At 52.1% G+C, this 22,510-nt stretch overlaps 2 protein-coding genes across 5 annotated transcripts; one reads left to right on the top strand and one right to left on the bottom strand.

The window, feature by feature from the left end:
* Positions 1–28: 28 nt before the first annotated feature.
* LOC122731054 (39S ribosomal protein L53, mitochondrial-like) lies at positions 29–9,117 on the bottom strand. Of its 4 annotated transcripts, none has more exons than XM_043970869.1 (13): positions 8,579–9,117; positions 7,530–8,459; positions 7,157–7,243; positions 6,909–7,070; positions 6,660–6,796; positions 6,134–6,247; positions 3,543–3,657; positions 3,148–3,325; positions 2,854–3,053; positions 1,824–2,444; positions 965–1,146; positions 295–407; positions 167–195 (listed from the first exon to the last, which is right to left on the bottom strand). In XM_043970869.1, exons 1-10 carry the CDS (start codon positions 8,643–8,645, stop codon positions 2,185–2,187), a joined length of 2,250 nt encoding a protein of 749 aa, XP_043826804.1. In that variant the 5' UTR covers positions 8,646–9,117; the 3' UTR covers positions 167–195; positions 295–407; positions 965–1,146; positions 1,824–2,184. The 4 variants fall into 4 exon arrangements, with proteins under 4 accessions (XP_043826806.1, XP_043826804.1, XP_043826803.1 ...); XM_043970868.1 differs by having other exon boundaries at positions 965–1,127; XM_043970870.1 differs by lacking the exons at positions 167–195; positions 965–1,146 and having other exon boundaries at positions 296–407.
* Positions 9,118–9,175: 58 nt separating this feature from the next.
* TTC31 (tetratricopeptide repeat domain 31) lies at positions 9,176–22,074 on the top strand. The gene is given in 16 exon segments (XM_043970872.1): positions 9,176–9,342; positions 9,679–9,764; positions 14,147–14,249; positions 14,394–14,677; positions 14,795–14,878; positions 15,027–15,083; positions 15,311–15,415; positions 15,512–15,679; positions 17,624–17,675; positions 18,111–18,201; positions 18,305–18,337; positions 18,339–18,432; positions 18,512–18,616; positions 19,026–19,303; positions 21,497–21,580; positions 21,873–22,074. Coding segments are annotated over 16 exon segments (1,746 nt in total). The 5' UTR covers positions 9,176–9,302; the 3' UTR covers positions 21,955–22,074.
* The last annotated feature ends 436 nt before the right edge of the window (positions 22,075–22,510 follow it).

Here is a 22,510-nt window from a genome sequence, read left to right as displayed (position 1 = left end):
TTCGAGCAGAGACCATGATGGCTCGGTTTTATTTGCTCCACCCCAGCCCCTGCCCCCCCCCCCCCCCAGGCCTAGGCCTTCAGCCTTTCTCCCCAGACAAGGCACGGTTCTTGGCCTGGACTCGGGAACCGAAGGCTGCGAGCATCTCCTGCGCCGTGAGGTGGGCGCCTCGAAGGATCAGGCGGTCTCCGTCTCCTGGAAGGGGAAAAACGGCGGTCAAGCGGGGCGGGTAAAGGGCCGGGGTCGGGATCCGGGGGAGGGCGCTGGGCAGCGGGGGCCGGGGCTCGGACGCACCGAAAAGCACGTCCACGCAGGGCTCGGAGCCGTCGTGCCGCACGTCCGCCTGCACGATGCAGTTGAGGTTGGAGGCGCGCACCTTCTCGCTGCTCACAGCCTGGAGGAACTTCCTGCGGTCGGGAGGGAAAGGCAGAGAGCATCAGAGGGGGCCCGGGTTAGGGTGGGCAGGGCAAGGATCGGGGCGTCCCGTTACCTCGTCGCCTCCACGTTGCTCTCAAAGGGACAGAAACGAACCAACACTCGCTTAACACCCTGCAGCCCCAGCTTCCTCCCCGCAGCCCCGGCCATGGCGTCCTCGAGAACTGCCGGGGCCGCAGCATGCCGGGAAATGTAGTCCGCGCCTGGGGCCGGCGGGCGCGGCCCCGCCCCCATGCCTGGGCACGCCCTCGCGCCCTTTCGACCCTCTGGAAGAGAGCCATGGGGAGAAAGGCTTGCCCTGGGATGGGCCCTGCGGCCAGCGGCATGCCCAGGAAGCCGTGACGTTTCCGACTCGGCTTCTCACAGCGCCACGTGCTTCCTGGCCTCTCGCCCTAGCAGCGCCTGGTGTTTTCTCCCATCTCTGCCAGTCTCTCATCAATGTCCAAAACCTGGTTCTCAGTCTCTTCTAGTGTATCAGTGGCACCATCCGCCCACCTCCACCCCCAGTCAGGCTCCAAACTAGTCGTACCTTCCTCCTTTCCACCCCTTGGCCACCAACTTCTACTCAAGTTCTCATCGCCTTGGCAGGGGCAGCCATTCTTCCTGCCTGCACTGTTCACCATCCAGGAGATGCTGCCGGATTCATCTTTCTTTAAGCCTCTGCTCAAACCTTTTCAATTTCCGCCCAAGATCTGTGGGACAAAGTCCAAACTTCAGCCAGGCATTAAACCTGTCCAGAACCTGGATTCAGCCTACCTTTCTGCCCAAACCAACAGCACTAGTGGTTTCTTGAACAACTGTTCCACTTTCTCAGTTCGGTGGCTTTGCTTATTTCCAGGAGGTTTAGAAATCTTTTGCACACTTAAAGGCCCAGTTTAAATCCCTTTCCTTATCCACTCAACTGGAAGTTATCTCACTTCCAATTCTCTTACATAACTGTGCATTGTACTTGAGCACTGGACAGCACCTGAACAACTTGGTCCAATTGCCCATTTTACAGATGAGAAAACTGAGGCCCAGAGGATGCAATAACTTGCCAAGTGATAACAACAGATAGTGAATAGCAGTCAAGATTGAAACCCAAGTTCTCCAACTCCAGGTCTTTCAATTTCATCACTATGGTTTGCTACCTTTATCCACTCCTTCCCTTCCTGACTAGGCTGTGAGCTACTGGAGAGAAAGAACCCCATTCCATTTCTCAACATCTCCCTGGTAACCTAGTACAAGATCATATACAACTAAGTGCTTAATAAATGGCTCCTGATGTGAAAATAGTACCTTGTTTGTGGCAAGGAGAGGAGGACTGTTGTCAAGTTAGGAAAGAGCCCCTCAGCCCCTGAGGTATTTAGGCAAAGAGTTGGAGGATGAGGGCAACTGTTGGCACTTACACATGCAGAGTTTCCTGGTTCCTCTCCTTCCGTTGCTGCAGTTATTTATATCTAGTCTAGGGCATGAGGTTCTCAATCTTTAGGCCCACACAAGGCCCAGGGTCCGTGTTTTTGGTAGCTGGGTCTCAAGTCCTGTCAATGTTTGGCTTCCAGGCTCTTGATATGTGGCTGCAGCCAGCCCCTGGGTTCATGTCGATTTGGGGTAGTAAGCTCCTCTAGATACCTCTGACTTTGGCTCCAGATTTGACTCCAAGCTTCCCCTGGTTCCAGGTTCTAAGCTCCTATGGACTTGGTTCAGACTCTGGTGTCAAAGATTTCTAGGCTCTTCTGGGCATGTTGTTCTTGCCAGTTTCCACAGCTGTCAAGGTTCAGGACTAGTTCGAATGCAAAGAAAGCCGGGCAGATGCCATCGTGGGGATCGGTGCTGTCGAAGGGCCAGCCAGGCCTGCTGGTTGCCTGCCAGGTAAGTCTCAGGGCTGGGTCCTCCACCCCGAACAGTGCTGAGAAGTTGGGCTGTTTGGAGAAGAGTAACCCCAGGACGCAGGGGAGGTGGTTCTAGGTTCTCTAGGCTGTTGAGGCTGCTACTGGGTAGTTCAGGGGTCTGGACCTTGTTACAGGAACCTAGTGAGATTAGGGTAGGGTGAAAAACAGGTCAATAGGTGAATGTGGGGGTGACTGACAAGTTTGTGTGTATGGAACAGGGAACTAGAAGACAGCCTGATGGATCCAGAGGCCACAGATATAAGTAAGATAGAAGCTGAGAATGGGTTATTGTCCTGAGTAGCAAGTGGGTCACTACATATGCTTATGTGAAATTCGTACTGTGGCCTAGAGATAGTGCCAAGAAAGACTCACAACACGGCAAAAAAAAAAAAAAAAAAGGCAGCTAGGTGGCGCAGTGGATAAAGCACTGGCCCTGGATTCAGGAGGACCTGAGTTCAAATTCAGCCCTAGACACTTGACACTAGATGTGTGACCCTGGGCAACTCACTTAACCCTCATTACCCCGACAAAAAAAAAAAAAACTCACAACAGCATGGGGATCCTCTATAGGTATGGCTCCCGGGCACCGGCTGCTGCAGCAGGCACAACAGGGCCCCATCCACCCGCTGGAAGACACTGAGGGTGAGCAAAGTCTGACGAAGTTCGGGGGCCAGACCCCACTGCTCCTCTTCCAGCAGACCCCGAACCACTGCAAAATCCTGCCTCAGCTGTAGCGCTCCCTGCAGGCTGAAGGCCAGAGCAAGGTCAGCATTCAGACCTGACTCTGTCCCACCCCTGGCCTCCTACAGGTATTCCCTCCTCTCCCCCATCCCAGACCTACCTGAACCGAATCTTCTGAGTAAGAATGTGGTTGAGCCAGGTGTCAAGAAGTGCAGTCAAGGCCTGTGTGAGTGGGGGCCCTTGGACCTGGGGGGGCAATCCCTGTACCCCCTGCAGCACAGGCCCCAGAACAGCACCCACTACCAACTCTGCATAGTCATTGGGGATGCTCGGGAGTTCTGAGGAAGGGAAGAGGGCAGAAAGTGAAGCTCAGAGGTCCCTTTGTGTGGTTTTGGGTAGGGAAGAGAACCATGGGGACTAAAGTGGGATAGGGAAAGAAGGGCACAGGGACAAAGACATGGGCAGAAAAGAATGGTGGGGCAATTGTAGGGTCACTGGAGGATTGGTTGAGGAAAATGAGGACAGGGAATTCTAGGCCCCAGGGGGAGGAGTTACCAGATCGAAGTCTGAGCCTCCAGTGACGACCCTGGGGCATATGGAGCTGGAAGCCCTTAGCTGCTTGTCGCTGACATTCTCGGGAGAAGAGACACAGAAACTCCTCAGGCAGGACCTGGGAGGGTGGGAGAAAGGGTTTTTACTGGGCTCTGCCCCAGCTCCAGCTCACATATCTTCCCGTTCTTTGCCCTAGGTCTGAGATGAGAAGCTACTGAAATTCCGGGGTGGGTAGAAGTGTTGACACTTAAAGGTCCCAGTGACCAAGCTCGAAGGGGACATCCAAGAATCACCACACAAAGAATCCCCTTTATAAACCAGAGGCCTCCAGTTGAAGACCTCCAGGGAGGAGACCCCCCCCCCCGCCAGGGCAACCCAGAGCACCACTCCTTGTGCCAGGAACAAGCAGAAAAGTGTCTAAACCTTCTGACAAAACCTGTAATGTTCCCATCCGGCCTCAGGCACTTAACTAGCTGTGTGACACTAGGCTGTCACTTAGGCTCTTTGCTGAAGTTTTTTCAATTATATAATAGCACCTATTTTTCAGGGTTGTTGTGAGGATTAAAGGAAACAATAATTATAAAGCACTTAGCACAGTGCTTGGCACACAATAGGCGTTCCCTTCTTCCCTTCGGCCACTCCTAGGATGGCTATGTCTTTGGTGGCTTCACAGTCCTGGTCACCTTCCTCCTTGTTAATGTTGCCCTCACATGCCCTGGGCAAGAGAAGAGTACAGCCCCCTCCCAGCTCTTCTGGACCATGGGGCTTTTTCTCTCTTTTTTGAGGGTCATGGCAGCGGGGGGGCGGGGGGAACAGGACCTGTGATTTCACTGTGAATGGATAAGGTGCCTGATGCAGGTTGGGCAAAACATTCTTTGCCAGTTACCTGGGACGAAGACAGAATCACACAACCAGGATGTAAATGAGTGTAAACTATCCATGACCCTATTTTTTTTTGTTTTTTTTTTTTTTAGTGAGGCAATTGGGGTCAAATGACTTGCCCAGGGTCACACAGCTAGTAAGTGTTAAGTGTCTGAGGCCGGATTTGAACTCAGGTACTCCTGACTCCAGGGCCGGTGCTCTATCCACTGCGCCTTCTAGCTGCCCCCATGACCCTATTTTTTAATGCTTCAGTAACTGAGAAATGCCAGCAAAGACCTCTGGAGTGTTGCCTCCCAGCTACTGCAGTGGTGGAGAGGACAAAAGGCAGGAATGCTCCGTGGTAAAAGGACTATGGGAATTACAAGGATCAGTGTAAACTAAGAGAGCCAAGAGAGCTCTGAATTGGTCCAAACATTCTGGAGAAAACCTTCAACTCTGTGAGGAGTAATTAACAAAAACGTCCCTCCCCATGGATCCAGAGTCTTCACCACTAAGCATATACCTTGAGGAAGCCAATGACAAAGATCCCAAATACTGACAGCAACACTTTCTTGTAGAGGCACAACAACTGGCAACAAGTGGATGCCCTTTGATGGGGAAATGGATGAAAGTGTGAGGACACAAATGGGGTAAATTCCCCCCCCCCATGGAGACCTCATGAAGTAGTCAGAGACATGGGAAGACTGGTGTGAAGTTCAGAAGATGTGCCTGTGTAACTATGTGGATAAGCACGCTAATGACTCCAAGCAACTCTGGTTTTGCCAGCTGTCGTTAAGTAGAACAACCCTGGCCAAGAGTTTGTTTTCTTCCATTTGAAGGTGTGGGCCACTGTCTCCTCCCAAACCTGTGCCTCTCTCCTTTCACCAGACTGAACGCTGATAAGATTGCTCCCCAGGGCCAAACCACCATGGCTCCCTCAGCAAACACCCCTGGGCTCTCCCTGTCCCCGGCCTCCCTCTCCTCTTATTTTATTTCTATTTTCTTCTCAGTCTCTGGGTCTCTCAGTGGCTACTGATCTTCGAGCTCTCTGCATACAGGTAGAATGCTAGGCTCTGTTCTCAGTCATCTAGCCTTTACTTCCATTGCTTCAATCCCATATGTGAAGAAATCCCAGCTCTGACTTCTCTCACAGGCTCCAAATTCCTGGGTGGCAATGAAGTTTAACATAAAGAATACTGGACAAGGGGGCAGCTGGGTGGCACAGTGGATAAAGCACCAGCCCTGGATTCAGAAGGAACCAAGTTCAAATCTGGCCTCAGACACTTGACACTTACTAGTTGTGTGACCCTGGGCAAATCACTTAATTCTCATTGCCCCGACAAAAAAAAAAAATACTGGACAGATGGGTAGGAGCTTAGGGTTCCAGCCCCAGCACTACCACTCAATGGCTATGGGTCCTTGGCCAATTCCCTTCTCCATACACCACAGATTTCCCATCTGTAAAATCCTAGTATCATTTCAAACACTGTCTAAACTAGGCTCTTCTCCAAAAAACAGCTGCCTTATGGCATCCCTCATATTTTCCCATTCAGTCATCTGCCCTGTACTCAGCACCATGGGGGATATAAAAAATTATGGAGGACGAATTCACCCAAGAATAATCCTAACTGTTCAGGTTGTCCCATCCCAAGCTCCAGAGATACTGCTATCGATCCAATGCTTTGTTTTCACAATGACATCCCCCTCTCCCCCAATCACTCTTTAGTCCTCACCTGGATCCGAGCTGTCAGTCTCTGAATCTCTTTTCCCAGCTGCTGGTCCAGTTCCAGGACAGATGCCCCTTCAGAAACCAGAGCTGCCAGGGCCTCTGCCTCACAGAGCAGCAGCTTTGGGGGAAGCACAATGATTAGAATCCAGACTAGCTCTTCAATCCAAAGTTCCTATCACAACAGATCCATTCTCACACCCTGAGTGACTTCTCTTGGGAGACACTCAGATTCCCCTTGATAACAAACTTAGGTCTCACACAAACACAGGAAAATTTTCCTTGGTCACACCCTTTCAAAATCACTATCGACTCCAAGATTCCCCCTTCCCCAGGTCATACTACTCACAGATAGTGACAATCTCACACTCAAATCCTCAGAGTCACTTGCACCACCATTCCCTGCCAAGGCTTCACATGGACATTCCCCTTGGTCACATAGGCATTCTTTGCCTTCACCCCATCCTCCTCAGGTCTCACACAGAGATGACAGCAGTTCTTTCCCCTCCTTGCCATGAACAGGAGATACTCACAGGTAATTCCCTCTGGGTCAGCAGCAGCAGGAGTCCTGGGGCCCAAGAAGCCAGATGCTGCTGACATTTGCTGAGGAGCCAGAGGGTGGTGACTTGAAGAGTACAGAGCCCAAGGGCTAGGGGTAGTGGTCCTAGCCCTGGGGTTGAGGATGAAGAAGACAAAGTATCAGAGAAGCAGTCCTAAGAATAGCACTTAAGTAGAAAGGTCTGACATCCCAGCAACCCCTCAAAGTCATGTCCTGCCCTCACCTGGAGATTGGCAAGAAGCTGATCCTGGTTCTTGAAGGGCAGAGGTGAGTGGAGGAAAGAGCTGTTGGAGGAGACTAGTAGTGGGCATGCAGGGGGTGCCATCCCAAGATGTAGGCATAATCGTACGGTCTCCACGAGCAGATCCCAAGGCTCGGCAGAAACCTAGGATAGAGGGAGCAAGGGACACTATTGGAATATGGATGATCTTATTGTCTTAAGGCTCAACATTGCTACTTGCCCCGACTCACCTTGGTCCCAGGTCCGGGTCAGCGCCCGTCGGAGCAGACCATGGCACAGGGAAGTCAGCTCTTTCTCACACTCCTGTGGCAGGGATGCTGTGGGAAGGGAATAGAGGTGGCCACGTACACCCAGGTCTCACAAAAATGACATAAATGGAAGCTAGATCCTGCCCTATCCAGCACTCCCTTCCTCAGGCAGTGACATCAGAGGAAAGGGGACTGTGGCCTTCAAGACCCTCTCTCGGGAAGGAGGAAGTTAAAGGAATAGCTGTCAACCACCTCAGTCACTGCTGAGGGCAGGCTAACCAGTCATCTAGGGTATAGGTTAGAGTACCTTCCCCTCTGCAATACTTTTAAACACTAACTCCCCTTAGTTACTTACCCTGCCCCAGGGCCTGTCTCAGCTCCTGCACAGCCTTCTGAAGGTCTTCCCAAGGGCCCAGTCTCCGACCAAGGTTCTGGGCACATGCTGTCCAAAAGAGGCTCCAGTACTGGCCCCACAGCTGCCGAGACCCTCCCAAGCCCCGAGAACCACTTCCTGGAGCCCCAGTGTCTCCCAGTAGGCCAAATAACCCAGGAAGCAGGTCTCGTTCTTCCTGGCAAAGCTGATGGAGCTGGGTGGGGAGCTTGGATTCCTGAAGCCCCATCCAGAGCCTCTCCGATCCCTGTCTGCCCCGTCCCCTAGCCAACAGTCTGAGCACTCGACTGGGTGGAAAGGGCTGAGCTGCCTGTGGGACAACCCCGACAGCCACAGCCAGCACCTGGTGGTAGGCAGGGAGAACCTGAAGGAGTTCGCTGATCTGGGACACCAAGGCTGGACTGGGAGAAGCCTGGCCCAAGCCCTTGAGTTGCTCTTCAATGGCCATGTCCAGTTTCTGTATGGCTAAACCAAGGGGGAGTGCCAGAGGCCGAAGTTGGGGGTCACCGTGGGCCCGCAGACGCAGGGTGGTCCCGTGCGGGCCGTGGGGCAGCAGCTCCCAGCACTGCTGGGGCAGGGCGACAAAGGGCCGAGGGGCTTTCAGGAAGCACACGGTGGTCTGAAGGGAGCGGGCACAGTCCCGGGCCAGCAGCAGCTCCTCCCGCTCCCTCTGAAGCCTCAGCAGCATGGCTCGGAGCCGCTGCAGGGCTGCAGGTAAGCGCGGTCCGGAGAAGGAGCCTTGGCTCGCGCCTCTCCCGGGCCACGCCACCGAGTCCGGCTCTTCTCCTTCCTTGAGGGTCCCATCCTGCCCCTTAATTGCCCGGGTCCACCACAGCTGACCTCGGGGAGGCCACAAGGGGCCTGGCTCGAATTTGCCGTCCGGCCGAATGCCACCTGTAATGGCCACAGGGCGGCAGGCCTGACCACTTCGGCCGGAACGACCGCGTCCCTCCCCGTTCCCACCCCCAGACGCCGAGCGTACCGACACCTCCCTCGAGGGAGCCCATTCTCACCTGGCTCCCCAGGAGGCGGCGGCCACAGCGGGGGCAGGAAGCCCCCGGACCTGGACGAACGTGACATAGCTGCAGCGACAGCCTAGCGATCGACACCCAGCCCGGGGCAGGCCCGGCGCCTGTCAAAAGTCCCACCGCACCCGCAGCACGCCGGCCCCAAAGCCCACCCCGTCATGGTGTTGGGTACCTGAAGTGACCACCCTAACCCCACCAGGGGCAGGTACTGACCCTAGGCCCTCGCTTACAGCGACTGGGCCCCAACGCTCCCGGAAGTTGATTAAAGGGAGCCACGTGACAGAGGGGAACCAACGGCCAGGTACCACGTGATCAGGGTCAGCGCCGACCTCCGCTGCACGTTCTCCCACCCCTGGGAATTCCCTCTGCCAAGAAAAAAGATGACTAGCCGGGCGCTCCACAGGCTCCCCTCTGCCCCCAATAAAGATGGCCGCTCAGGTGTGTCATGGCCTCTGTCCTCTACCCCTTATCACGAAGGCTGCCCACGTCACGTGCCTCGCTTTGGGCCCTCTCAGCCCCCAACTAAGATGGCTACCCAGGTACGCCACAGCCGGCGCCTTTTGACGTTCATGGCTCTAGCTGAGCCTGCGCTTGCGCCTGCGTGCCCAAGAAGCAAGAGCTTCGTCTAGCCTCGCCCCGCCCAGTCTTGGCCTGGGCTTTGGAGGCGAGTGATTCCCTCTTTCTGCTTCCGGGGCATTAGAAGCGGGAGATGGCTCCGGTTCGAAAGAGCGACGGGCGCTTGCATCTGGGTATGGGGGGGCAGGGAGTCTAAAGTGGTGGGTGAGGAGGGGAAGGCCGGATTGTGGGGGGCTGACTTCCCTCCCCGATCCGGCTCTCACGTCGGGACCACCTTTCCCCGCACGGTTCTCACTGTCCCCCGACTTATTTACCTCTCGTTTCCGCTTCCGCGCGGTGGGGGCGGGGCCAAGAGAGGAGGAGATGGGGGGTCGGGGGGGGGAGAACGGTGGGAGAGGGACGGTCAGATGGTGGGGAGGAGTAACCTGGGGCGGGCGGGCGTCTGGGAGCGGCGGGGGCGGGGCCTGGGAGGGTGGGGCTTTTGACCGAGTTTCCCTTGTCTTTTTCAGTTTGCCCCATCCAGGACAAGCCCCCGCCTTGGGATGCGGACCCCAGGTTCTGCCGGGAGTTTGGACCTGAGGATTATGGAGATGAGGTAGCGCCTCATAGTCCAAGGTTCCCCGTGGGACCCTGGCCCCATTCCTTCTCCTCCCTGTCAAATGAGGATTAGGTGATGTCCAGACCCCCTCTCCTGTTACCTCCCCATAACTGCCCTCGGCCCCCATCACCCAGGCCTCCCTTCACTGTTCTAGACACAGATTATACTGTAGCTCAGTCATCATGGGAAAACTTCCTAGAGGAGGTGTCATTCTGGCTGGGCCTTGAATGATGGGTAGAATTTAGAAAGGTGTGAGAAATGGCATAAGCAGTAATTAGGGCAGAGCAGGCTCTGTGTCCCATCCCGGGATGACAGAAGATGAAAAACGACCCAGTTCTTCTCTGTGTAAGCTTTTCATTTACCTAAGCAGCAGTCCTGCGGTCTTTGTATCAGGAACAATAGACTTATGTAGAAGAATAGAAGGGCATTAGTCCCAATGCTTGGAGAGCCCTGAATGCTGGGATCAGGAGTTGATTGATCCTAAAGACATTGGGGTGTCACTCAAGATTTTAGAGCAGGGGTGTGATGGTGATATAATTTAAGGACCTTAGTCCAATGTCCTGCTCAGGATTGATAGAAAAATGAAGCAGGAAGCAGCTAGGAGGTGATTGCAATAGTCTAGATGTGAGTTGATGAAAGTCTGTACTAGATTTAAATAGTGGCTTGTGGGGATGGGAAGGCAGGGATGAATCTGAAACTTTAACAAGAAGGCTCAATAGAACTTGGGACGAGGCAGCGAGGTGGTGCAGTGGATAAAGCACCAGCCCTGGATTCGGGAGGAACTGAGTTCAAATCCGGCCTCAGACACTTGACACTTACTAGCTGTGTGACCCTGGGCAAGTCACTTAACCCCCATTGCCCCGCAAAAAAAAAAAAATAGAACTTGGGACCAGATTGGATATAAGGTAGTTTAGTTGTATTTGGAGGGACAAGAGTCAGAGTTAAAGACACCTGGGTGGTACAATGGATAGTGCTGGCTTTGGTACAGGGAAGACTCAGGTTCCAGGTTCCCTAAGACTATTAGCTGTGTGATCCTAGACTAACCTCTTTCAGCCTGTTTTTCTTGTCTCTAAGATGGGATTAATAATGCTACCTTCCACACAGCACTGTTGCAAGCCTCAAATGAGATGATATATATGTAATGCATACCTAAAATCGTTATGGAAATATTAGCAGTTACTATGAAGCAATTTATCAGGAAGCATGTAAGTGTCTACTATGTATCAGACACTGCTAAGCACTGAGGCTACAAAGACAAAAATGAAACAATGTCTGCCTTTTCAGGGAGTTTACGTTCTTTCAAAGGAAAACAACACGTGCATATAGAGAGTGTACAAAATTTACAGAAAGCAAATATAAGGTCATTTCAGGGGAGGACAGTAGGAGCTGGGAGGGGGGAGGCCTCAAGAAAGGCCTCCTGAAGGAGATAGTGCTTGAGTCAACATCTGAAGAAGATGAAGAGTTCATTCTAGGCATCTCAATCTCTTGGAATATATGAGGTAAAGTGAACTAGTGAGGGAGAATCTAGGAGGGGGAAAATTAACTCTTTAGGCAAAGGGTAACACCCTAAAATTACTATTATCATGGAGTGAGCTGGGGAGGCAAAGAAAGACAAGTAATAGAAGTCAGTGACCATAGTCTGCATTGAAGTTAGATGGCATTAATCTGTATTGGGTCAGGTGTGTGCCTTTCTCTAGTCATAACTTGAATAAGGAGAGGAGATACCAGCAGTGGAGATGATCCAGGTATGAAGTGTTCACATCAGACAGAATGGTGGATAATAGTGTTGGTGCCCCAAGAGGAACTCAGGTTCCTGGAGTAGTAGACCAAATAACTTGGGAGGAGCTGAAACAGTAGAGTCCAGTCTGATAAGGAAATCAAGAACAATGGCCACTGAGAAAGCTAGAGCTGGTAGGGGAGGATACAAGAGAGATCCAGAAGTGGAGCAGGGACGGACAAGTCTCATGCTAAAGTGCAGAGTTTGCCTGGATCTTGTGTGATTGATGATGGAGAGGCTTAGAAGTTGTTCCCATGGGGCAGCTAGGTGGTACAGGGGGCTAGAGCACCGGCCCTGAATTCAGTAGGACCTGAGTTCAAATCCGACCTCAGATACTTGACACTTACTAGCTGTGTGACCCTGGGCAAGTCACTTAACCCCAATTGTCTCACCAAAAAAAAAGAGAGAGAAGTTGCTACCATCAGGAAGTAAAAGAATATAGAGGTTGAGGTCTTCAAGAATGGCCTGGCTGCAGGGGTCTGTCCCTGATCCTTGAAGTCCTTGAGGAGCAGCATCCTTAGGGAAAAAAAAGAGTAGACGACAGAGTAGAAGAAAGTGCTTCTACAAGTAGAACTAGACAATTCCCATGAAGACAGAACTCAGTGCTGGGCATCAGAGCTCACCCCCTGTCCCAGTTCTGTTTTTAACTCCAAAGGAACCCCTGTGAAAGAACCAGGTTGGGGGGGGGGAGTCAAGTTGAGGACAGGAGTTCTAATGGATTATGGTACCTTACCACCAGAAAGACAAGCCCTACTAGAGGACCAAGGGAACAGATGTATTCATTCTTGCCCACTACTCTCTGAGCTCTGGGCCTCAGAATTTGGAATTAAAAGCAAAAGTGGGAGATCTCTTCTGATTACTCAGCACGTTATTAACTCCCTTCCTATACCCCCACCCCAAAGCCTCCCTTGTTTTGCCACCTTAAGGACTTGGAGCTTATATTTTGAGGTGGGGGGGAAGATCAATGTCCAGATCCCCAACAAAGAGAACAGAAACCAGCTGTGCCTTTGTGACCTCCCTGTGGTATTCTAGTCTATTTGGCTTGAATAGGAGACCCTACTTCGGGTTGGGTCCCAGATCCCTTGCCCTAGAATCTTTGTTTTATTGTAAACCAGAACCCACATACTTTATTTTAAAGTTTATTTTAATTGGAATGATACTGTTTTTCAGTGTTTCAGTTGTGTCTCATTTTTCATGACCCCATTATGGGGTTTTCTTGGCAAAGACACTGAAGTGGTTTGCCATTCTTCAGCTCATTTTACAGATGGGGAAACTGAGGCAAACAGGGTGAAGTGACTTGCCCAGGGTCACATGGCTAGGAAGTGTCTGAGGCTGGATTTGAACTCAGGTCTTCCTGATTCCTGACCTGGTACTCTATCTACTGTGCTGCCTGGCTGCCGTTAGTAGTAATAGCTAGCACTTGTTTAGCACTTTTAAGATTTTCAAAGAGCTTTACAAATTTTTCATTTGGTCCTTACAAGCATCCTGGGAGATGGGCGCTATTATTATCCCTATTTTACAGATGAGGACACTAACGGTGACATGCCCAGATTCACACAGCTTGTAAATGTCTGAGGTAAGACTTGAACTCAGGTCTTCCTTATCTCCATAGTGCTCTATCCACTCCATTATCCCTTTGTCTTTTCCTCTGTAGCCATTATTCAGTCATTTTTGTCGAATAATTCAAAAACATGCCTTTGTCTGTGAGCTGGAGTCTTGGCCAGAACAGCAAGGTGGTGAAACGGATAGAGCACTGGCCCTAGAGTCAGAGGACCTGAGTTCAAATGTCACCTCAGACACTTACTAGCTATGTGACCCCTGGACAAGTCACTCACCCCCAATTGCCTTAAAACATCCAGGACCAGGGCAGTTAGGTGATGCAGTGGATAAAGTACTCGCCTTAGATTCAGGAGGACCCAAGTTCAAATCCGGCCTCAGACACTTGACAGCACCAACTGTGTGACCCAGGGCAAGTCACCTAACCCTCATTGCCCCACAAAATAAAAACAAAAAACATCCAGAACCATCTCCAATCGTCTTGATATTTATCTTGCCGCAGGACCCAGATGGCTCTGGAGGAGAGAGTGAGATTGGTGACCTTGCATAGCCCTTAAATCCAGTTCACTGCAAGTCATGACATCACCATAATGTTGTGGTCCTCTTTGAGATTGAAGGACAAACAATACCAATAAGAGTCTTGGCTACAAAGGAATGGGAAAAGGAAGAAGATTGTTTAACCCCTGCTTCTACCCACTACCCACAAGCCTCCTCTTCATACTAAATTGACTTGATTGAGAGACTCAATTCCTAGGCCCCTGGTAGCTATAGGTCATTCTGGAAGCAGAGCCCAAGAGCAAGGAAGATGCCCCAGCTAGGTTACAGCACTCTTCTAGCTCATCCTAAAAGATGTCCTCCCTAGAGATTTAGGCCGGCTACTATGTCCTCATTCTACCCATGACCCTTTGACCCCATTGTGCCACCTCTTCTCACCCAGTGAGTGAACACCTGTGAAAGTTGGGATTTTTTGAGATCATCTTCAGAGTTCCCTGCCCTCACCCTCCAGGAACTTCTCCCAGCTCTCTCCTCTCTTCCTCCCGTCTAGGACATAGTAGCTTTTCTTCGGAGACTCATGGCACGTGACCCCCATGGCCGACACCGAATCCGAATGAATGGAAACAGTGGTCGGCTGCAGCTGTGGCATTATGGTGAATTAGTGGGTCCCAAGGAGCATGTGGCAGGGACTGGGATATGAGCAGGGAGTTCGTGGGACACGGTCTTGGGGAGATAGGGGAGGCTGGAAACCTCTGTCCTTATCTGTCTCATCCATGTCCGTGCTTTCTTCTTCACAGACCCCAGCTTGGATGATTTCTATGAGGAAGAGGAGGAGGAAGAAGGGGAAGGGGAAGGGGCCAGGGGTCGGAGTAAGAGTCAGAGCACTCTCTGTGGTTTCCGAAAGTCCCTTTTGTGCCAGTCCTCCAGAGCTTGGTCCAGCCCCAGCCCCAGCCCCCCACCCAGGCCTTGGTCCAGCCCCAGCCCCCCAAGATCTGCCTTCTCCCGTGGCCGTCCTCCCAGTCCTCTTGGCCCATCCTTACTCCAGCTGGAAATGCCCCAGAAGCTGCTGGTGACCAAGGAGGTGAGAACCCTGGGTGGAAAGCCTACCCTAGGTAGCCATCTATTGCCTACCCCCCCCCCCATCACCATTAGTCTAGACCCTGCATCCTACCCTCCTTCTTCCTTTCTTCCCCACTAGGAAGCTGACCGCTTGGCAGAGGAGCTCGTGGCCGAGGAGGAACGAGCAAAACGGCGTGCAGAAAAGAAACGGCTAAAGAAGAAGGTGGCTGGGGAGGGGGCCCTTTGAGGAGATTGGGGGGGAGGGTCGAGGAGGGGCACGCTGCTCCCCAGTGAGGCTTCTTGATATGGGGGGAGAATAACCATGGGGGACTGCTTGGAGGGGAGGCCCTCACTTGGTGGGTGAATTGCAGCGACAGAAGGAGCGGAAACGTCAGGAGCGAATGGAACAGGAGAGTGGAGGGGGCAAGGTGAGTATGGGGCATGGCAGAGGGGGCAGGATAAATACTTGGGGGGAAATCGGTTTGGAAGGGTAGGGTGGATGAGGAGGGATATAGGGTGCATGTTAGGGGGAGGGGAGCATGGGGATGTGGGGGCAAGAAGGGACAAGGTAAGTTTTGAGGGGTGGATTTCAAGGTTATTGGCCCAGGGGAATAGCTTTCAGATGACACTGTTTCTATTGGATATCTCTAACTAGGTGATGGAAGGGGTTGTGGCAGCAGCAGCAGGAGGCCTAGCAGCTGGGGCAAACAGCCTGACCTCCAGCCCCCAGAGCCCTAGTCAGGGTAGCAGCAATGAGGAAGTGAGCTCTTCCTGCCTTCTCCCTGGTGCTCCCGAGCTCTCCCTCCCATTCCCCAGAGCTTCCCCACACCCCTCACCCTTTCTTCCTTACCTCTAGGAAGAATTGGATTTGTCAAGCACCTTTGTGTCTCAAGCCCGGCGCAAGGTCAGTGACAGGCCTTCCAATACCTGCAGAGAGAAGAGATTGAGTCCTGAGCCCCCCAGCTGCAACCAACCAAGCCAGAGCCCACAGGAAGGGAGCAGGAGCCAGAGTCCTCAGCCGGAGGTGAGGTCACAGTGAGGGCTGAGCTAGGCTAGAAGGGGAGTACAGCTTGGACTCTCTAGAGGAAGGCCATTCGCTGAGAGCTCCCTCCTCCCTCCTCCTCCTCCACCTCATTTCACATTATCCAAGTACCTTCTGCCACTCTCTCCTATTTCCCCCCTATCTCCCATGCAGTGGCCCTTCTTGCCTTGGCAAGCCACTCGACAAGGGATCCCACTCCATCCCACCTTCTCCAGCAGATTTCCCTCTGTCATTTATCTTCAATCTCTCCTTACCTACTGGCTGCTTCCCTGCTGCCTACAAACATGCCCATGTCTCCCTCATCCTTGAAAAACTTAACTTGACCCATGCATCCCTGCTAGCCACCATCTCATATCTTTCCTCCCTTTGGTGGCCAAACTCCTTGAGAAAGCCACCTACAGTAGATTCCTCCACTTCCCTAACTCTCACTCTTTTCTTAACTCTCAACAATCTAGCTTCCAAACTCATCATGCAACCAAAATTACCCTCTCCAAAGTTACTAATGATCCCTTAATTGCCAAATCTAATGGCCTTTTCTCAGTCCTCATCCATCTTGACCTTGGCCTTTGACATCTTCTCCTTGATACTCTCTTCTCTCTAGGTTTTCGAGACACTCCTCTCTCCTGGTTCTCCTCCTAACTATTTGACCGCTCCTTCTCAGTCTCCTTTGCTGGATCTTCATCCAGGTCATGCCAGCTAACAGTGGGGATCCCCCAAGGCTCTCTCCTGGGCCCTCTTCTCTTCTCCCTCTATATTTCACTTGGTGATCCCTTCAGCTCCCATGGATTCAGTTACCATCTCTATGCTAATGATCCTCAAATCCACTTATCCAGCCCCAACCTCTCTGCTCACCTCCCGTCTTGCATCTCCAACTACCTATGGGACATCTTGAAGTGGGTGTCCTGTAGATATCTTAAACTCACCACATCCAAAACTGAGTTGTTATCATTTCCCCAAACCCTTCCCTCTTCCACACTTCCACACAACCACTGTTGAGGGCACCACCCTCCTCCCAGTCACCCAGGCTCAGAACCTGGGTGTTCTCCTCAACTCCTCACTCTCTAGCTCACCCCTCCACCTATATCCGATCTGGTAGCCAAGGCCTAGCAATTTCACCTTTTCAGCGTCTCTGCCACACACCCCCTTCTCTCCTCTGACACTGTCACCACCCCCCGCACAGACCCCTCGTTCCCTCACGCCCAGACCACTGCAAGAGCCTGATGGTTGGTCTCTCCCTCCTCCAGTCTGTCCTCTACCGAACTGTCCAAGCAGCCTTCCTAAAGGGAAGATGTGACCATGTCACCCCACTACTCAGTGTACTCCAGTGGCTCCCATTCACCTGTAGAATCAAATATAAAATCCTTTGGTTTTCATTCAAAACCATTCATAACCTCCCCCCCAGCCCCTTTCCAGTGTTCTTAAACCTTAGCACCACTACCCCCCAACACACACACACACACACACACACACACACACACCCCCAATCCAGCTCCACTGGCCTCCTTGCTGCTGTTCCTCGAACAAGGCACTCCATGTCTTCCAGGCATTTTCACTCACTATCTTCCATGCCTGGAATGCTCTCCCTATGCATTTCTGCCTCCCTGGCTTCCTTCCTATCTTAGCTAGAATCACACCTTTTACAGGAAGCCTTTCCCCACCCCCCTTAATTCTAGTGCCTTCCCTCTGTTGATTATTTCCAACGATCCCTGTAGAGAGCTTGTTTGTACAGTAGTTTGCATGTTGTCTCCCCTGTTAGATTGTAAGCTCCTTGAGAGCAGGGACTGTCTTTTGCCTCTCTTTGTATCCCCAGCACTTAGCACAGTGCCCAGCACATAGAAGGCGCTTTATTGACTGACTGACTGACTGACTGACTAGGACTGGAGATACAGTGCAGCAACCTGCTCCACTTAATATCTCCATCTCTAGGCACTCCCTGGATTACAGGCAGCTGCCTTAAGGCAGAGCCAAGAGCTAGCAGGTAAGAGTTTCCCCTGACACTGTATTGACATAGTCCCTGCTGTCAGGGAGTCCCTAGTCTGGTAGGGGATACTATTGTCCCCCCCTCCTAGTCGTTTGAGGGAGTTGTAGATGATGATGTTATGGGACTAGAGGTGGTCTAGTCCAGCCCTCTCAAGCATTGGAGGCCCAGATAGATGAAGGTGACTTTGCCAGAGGCAGCAAGTGGCCAAGCTGGACTTTGAACCCTGCATCCAAACCCAGCACTTTCCCCATCACGTCAGGAAGCCTCCTCGAGGTCCCTGTTCTTAGGGATTCCTTACTCGGATGGGAAGAAAATGGAACCTGCTCTAAGAAACTCCTAGTCAGATGGGAGAAATAGGAACACTGTTCCCAGGAAAGTCCTGGTCCGAGCAGGCAGCCCTCATGCCAACTGAGCCCCGATCTCCTTCCATAGAGCTGGCTACAGCTGCAGCCTGGAGGGGCTTATATCAGGAAGCTGTGCTCCTCTTCACGAAGGCTATAAAGCTCAACCCTCGGGATTACAGGTGGGTGGGGACCAAGGCAGAGCATGGAATGGAGGGGCTGGGGTGGGGGGAGAATGGCTCTTGAGGGTACGCTGACCTTTGGTTTCTCGTGTGTTGCCCACAGACTCTTTGGGAATCGGTCCTTCTGCCATGAGCGGCTGGGCCCTAGGGGATGCGAGAATTGCCCTCAACTTGCGGCCACAATGGCCCCGGGGACTGTTCCAATTGGGCAAGGCTCTGGTGGGGCTGCAGGTACTGGGGACGAGGGAGGGATGGGAGCTTGGGCTTGTGGGTAAGATAAGTGGTTGACTCTCCCTCCCACCCTTCACAGAGGTTCAAGGAAGCAGCTGATGTATTCCGAGAGACTTTGGCCATGGATAAGTCCCAGCCAGATGCTGTTCATGAACTCCAGCAGTGCCTCCTCCAGCTCACTCTGGTGAGGGGCCATATAAAGCAGAGACCTCCTCTTAGTCCATCCTTTCTCTCCTCCCCCGCCCCCAACACCCCCTATATAAGCCTAGGGAAGCCTGAAAGGAGAGAGAGGATCGGGTGGAAGTCCAGACTGGCCACAGAGAGCCAGGTCCTCTGTGCTTAATCTCTTCCCTTCCTACAAACTGAGTCTGGAGGGAAGGTTGAGAACTGAGGGGTTCTGAAGAAGTAGACCTGGTTGGAGCGTTGGTGGGGAGGTAGGAAATGGCACAGAACAGGGTTTTCTGAAAATATTTAATCCTTATCTGACCTTGAAACAACTTGGTGGATTGGGGAGTAGTATGAAGAGGGAGTGACCAAGGAGGACTTATGGAGAGTGAGGAAATGGAGCAGTGATGGGGAAATTCTCCTCTCAGCAGGAGCGTCAAGGGAGAATCTATGGTGCAGCTTTAAAACTCAGGACCCCACAGCAGCTTCTTCACTCTGAGGCTGGTGGGGCCCAGGGATTGCTCCTACCGAGTCCTGCTACCACAGTCTCCCCTCGGATCCAGGGCCTCCTGCCTCCCCCACGACTCCCCTCTGCTATCTGGCCCATCACTCAGGCTCAGAGTGGTGGCTTCTGGGCCTCCCAGCTTCAGGATTTTGCCAAGGCCAGGGGCATCCTGGGACAGCCTCCTCGCCCGCCTCCATCCAGGTGAGGGCCTGCCTGTCTATCTGTGTGTCTGCCTCTGTCCATCCCTGTGTGCAGGCCCCACATCTCGTGGTAGGAGGGATATGGCAGTTCACCATATATCTAACAGGATGGGGCTTGTTGCTTTTCTCCCAAGAAAGGGGAGTCAGCCCTGCTCAAAGGCTGGCACATGTAACTGGCCATCTTGTAACTCACTTCCATAGGGCCAGTTGCCAGGTTCTGAGTGGTCCTGGTCATCTGTCCAGAGATTGGCTGAGGGGGGATCCTCAGTTCACTTCAGAGTCCACTTTTCTCTCCCTCTTCTTCTGTTTGCAGGTGGTCATTACTCTTAGGCCTGGCCCAGGTGCTCTATTCTGTAGCCACTGGCCTTTGGCCTTCAGGGGCTTGTCCTGAAAGAGTTCTCCGGGATGCTGTAGGAAAATGGCCCTTTCTTCTCTAGTGTCCAGAAAGCCCCTCCTTGACTTAGGGCTAGTCATTGCTCCCTCCTGTTCTGGATGGGCAGTCCTCTCCTCTGACCTAAGAATAAGAAATCACCCCCAGGCCTCCCCAGCTTGTCTGGGGCTTTCAGCTTGGGCCTGGGGGCTGCCTTATGGGCGTTCTAATTGGGGCATTTTCTTTGTTGTTGTTGAGTCGTTCCAGTTGTGCCCAACTCTTTGTGACCCCATTTGGGGTTCCCTTGACAAAGATACTGGAGGGGTTTGCCATTTCCTTCTCTAGCTCATTTTTACAGATGAGGAAACTGACGCAGACAGGGTGCCGTGACTTGCTCAGGATCACACAAGTAGTAAATGTCTGAGGCTGGGTTTGAACTAAGGTCTTCCTGACTCCAAGCCTGCTGCGCTCTCCACCTGACCGCTCCTTTATACTTGGGGGATTCTGTATTTGGCAGTAAGCCTCCAAATGAGAGGTTCTTGGGTCCAGCTTTCTTATTTTACAGATTCAGAGGCCAAAAGGGAAAAGGGGATCTGCTCCTGGTTACCTGACAATAAGTGGCAGAGGGAAGATCTCTGGCATGCAGGAGCACTTCCTTTCTACCACCACCCTCTCAAATCTGTTGTCACTAGATTGTGTTTTTAGGGGGGTGGGGAACAGGGGACAGAGAGAGAAAGAAGATCTCAAAGTCTCCCTGTAACTGAGGACCGTTGGTCCCAGCTCTCCTTTGGGGCTCTTCCCACAAAACAAGCCTTCCCTTTTCAAGCAGTCCCTTCACACTCCTCCTCTGGACCTGCTCCAATTTTTCAGTGGCCTTAAAATGTGGTGGCACATAGGACTGAATACAGTACTTCAGATATGGTCTTAGTAGGGCAGATTATCTTCTTGGACTTGGGTCCTATTCATATTTTGGCAGCTGCATCATACTGCTACTTCTTTTGGAATCTGCATTCCACTAAAAATTCCAGACCTTTTCAAATGAACCAACCTGTTTGCACCTTGGTCCTGCCATCCACTGTGTTAACTAGCTTCATGAAGACTGAAAATTGTTGACACTCTTTGGGTCTGTTCCTTCAGCTCCTAATCCCCCCAACCCTCCTGTCATCCAGCACACTGTCATGAGACTTTGTCAAATACTTTGCTTAGGTGTACGGCATTGGGCATATTCCCCTGATCTACCCAGCCCAAATAATCCTGTCAGTGAAAGGAAATGAGGTTAGTCTGGCATGAGCTATTCTTGATGAACCTGTGCTGCCTCTCAACAATCATTATTGCTTCCTTTTCTAAGTGCCCGTCAACCATTTTCTTTCATTCATAATTGATCCTAGAATTTTGCTGGCCATCATTGTGAATTAAAAGACAAGTTCCCATTTCTGTATTGCCTTCAGGCTCCTGAAAGACTCTTCCTAATAACCCCACAATGGGTTACAGAAAGGTTGTCACATGATCGCACAGTTAGTAAGTGGAAGAGCCTACCAGCTGAACACAAGATCTTTAAATGGACCCTGAGCTGCCATGAGCCGTGCTGTCCCTCCTTTGGAAGAGGAGGTCTGCCCTTCTTTCTGCTGCCTCTCTTGGGGAGGGCTCATGTCCTGGGTGTTGGGTGATCACTGACCACAAGCTCCTGGGGAGGGATGGGGAGGCAACAAGGCTGCAGCTTACAGTCTGTCCTTCCTTCCTTCCTTCCTTCCTTCCTTCCCCCTCTCCCTCCCTTCCTTTCTTCCTTCTCTCCCTTCCCTCCCTTCCCTCCCTGTACTCCACCAGATTTGGTCCCAGGCCATTTATCCTGCCAGTCCAGGTTCCAGTTCCATTACCTTCACTTCAGCACCTTCAACTGCCAAAAACCTGGTGAGGCAACTTAACTCCCCTAGGTTTTTTTTTTTTTCCCCAGTTCTCAACCCCCTCTGATTTTCTTGGGCTTCCCTACCCACGTATGCACAAATGAACAAAACAATGTTTTCCTCCCCTTTCACAACTATGCTTGCTTCTCTCTCAGCAGCGGATTTCTTCCTGACATTTTCCCACCACCTTGCCAGCTCTAGTCTCCCTTCCCTTTAACATCCTTCCTTCCTCATAGGAGCCTTTAGCAAAGCCTCAAGGCCAGTGCACCATGTGTGACCTGCATATGGGCCCTGTTTAGGACCCTGAAGATGGCTGCTGTTGCTAGGACCCTCAGTGTCCTAAGGCTCCTGCTCAGGGCTCGCCTGATGCCTGGTGTCTGATGAAGAATCCATCCATAATGGCCAGGTTTGGCCCCCGGCTAATGAGGCAGAACTTTGTGTGCTGCTCCCCCTTGCATTCCAAGTCCGGGAACTGGGCTCAATAAAATGTTCTTCAGCCTCCAACATTTTGCGGCCTTTTCTGTCTGATATATCCAGTTTATTCTTTTTCTGAGCTATCTCGTCATGGCAGGGAAGACTCCCTGAAGAAATTAGCTTGGAAATGTCTGAACTGGGGAGTGAGGGAATGGGGGATATAGTCCTGATCCCCCCCGAACAAAAGAAGAGGGCTGGATAGGACCTAATGGAGGTAATTGCCCACACCCAACCATCTCCTGAAATGGATTTCCCCTTCCTGAACTCCTGCAGTGCCATGAGACCCTTAATCATCTGGGTTTAGAAGCCTAGGTATCCTCTCTAACTCCTCCCTCTTACTGACTCTACCATCCAGAAGATATAATCGCTCACCAAGTCCTGTCTGTTCTTCCCTTACACTGTCTCCTCTGCCCAAACCCCACCAGCCTCATTTAATCTCTTGGTTACCTCCTTGCAGGTCTTC

The sequence above is a fragment of the Dromiciops gliroides genome, chromosome 6, assembly GCF_019393635.1.
Source record: "Dromiciops gliroides isolate mDroGli1 chromosome 6, mDroGli1.pri, whole genome shotgun sequence".
NCBI lineage: Eukaryota > Metazoa > Chordata > Mammalia > Microbiotheria > Microbiotheriidae > Dromiciops > Dromiciops gliroides.
The sequence above is the reverse complement of the archived record's forward strand: the minus strand, read 5'-3'. Positions and strand labels throughout refer to the sequence as shown.

Bases quoted from the DNA above. Each gene is read 5' to 3' on its own strand.
- LOC122731054 (XM_043970869.1), bottom strand. From the start codon at position 8,645: ATGTCACGTTCGTCCAGGTCCGGGGGCTTCCTGCCCCCGCTGTGGCCG. The intron at 7,244-7,529 runs GTAAGTAACTAA...CCCTTCCCACAG, and splicing joins GAGACAGGCCCTGGGGCAGG to CATCCCTGCCACAGGAGTGT. The intron at 6,797-6,908 runs GTGAGGGCAGGA...CCTCAACCCCAG, and splicing joins AGCTTCTTGCCAATCTCCAG to GGCTAGGACCACTACCCCTA.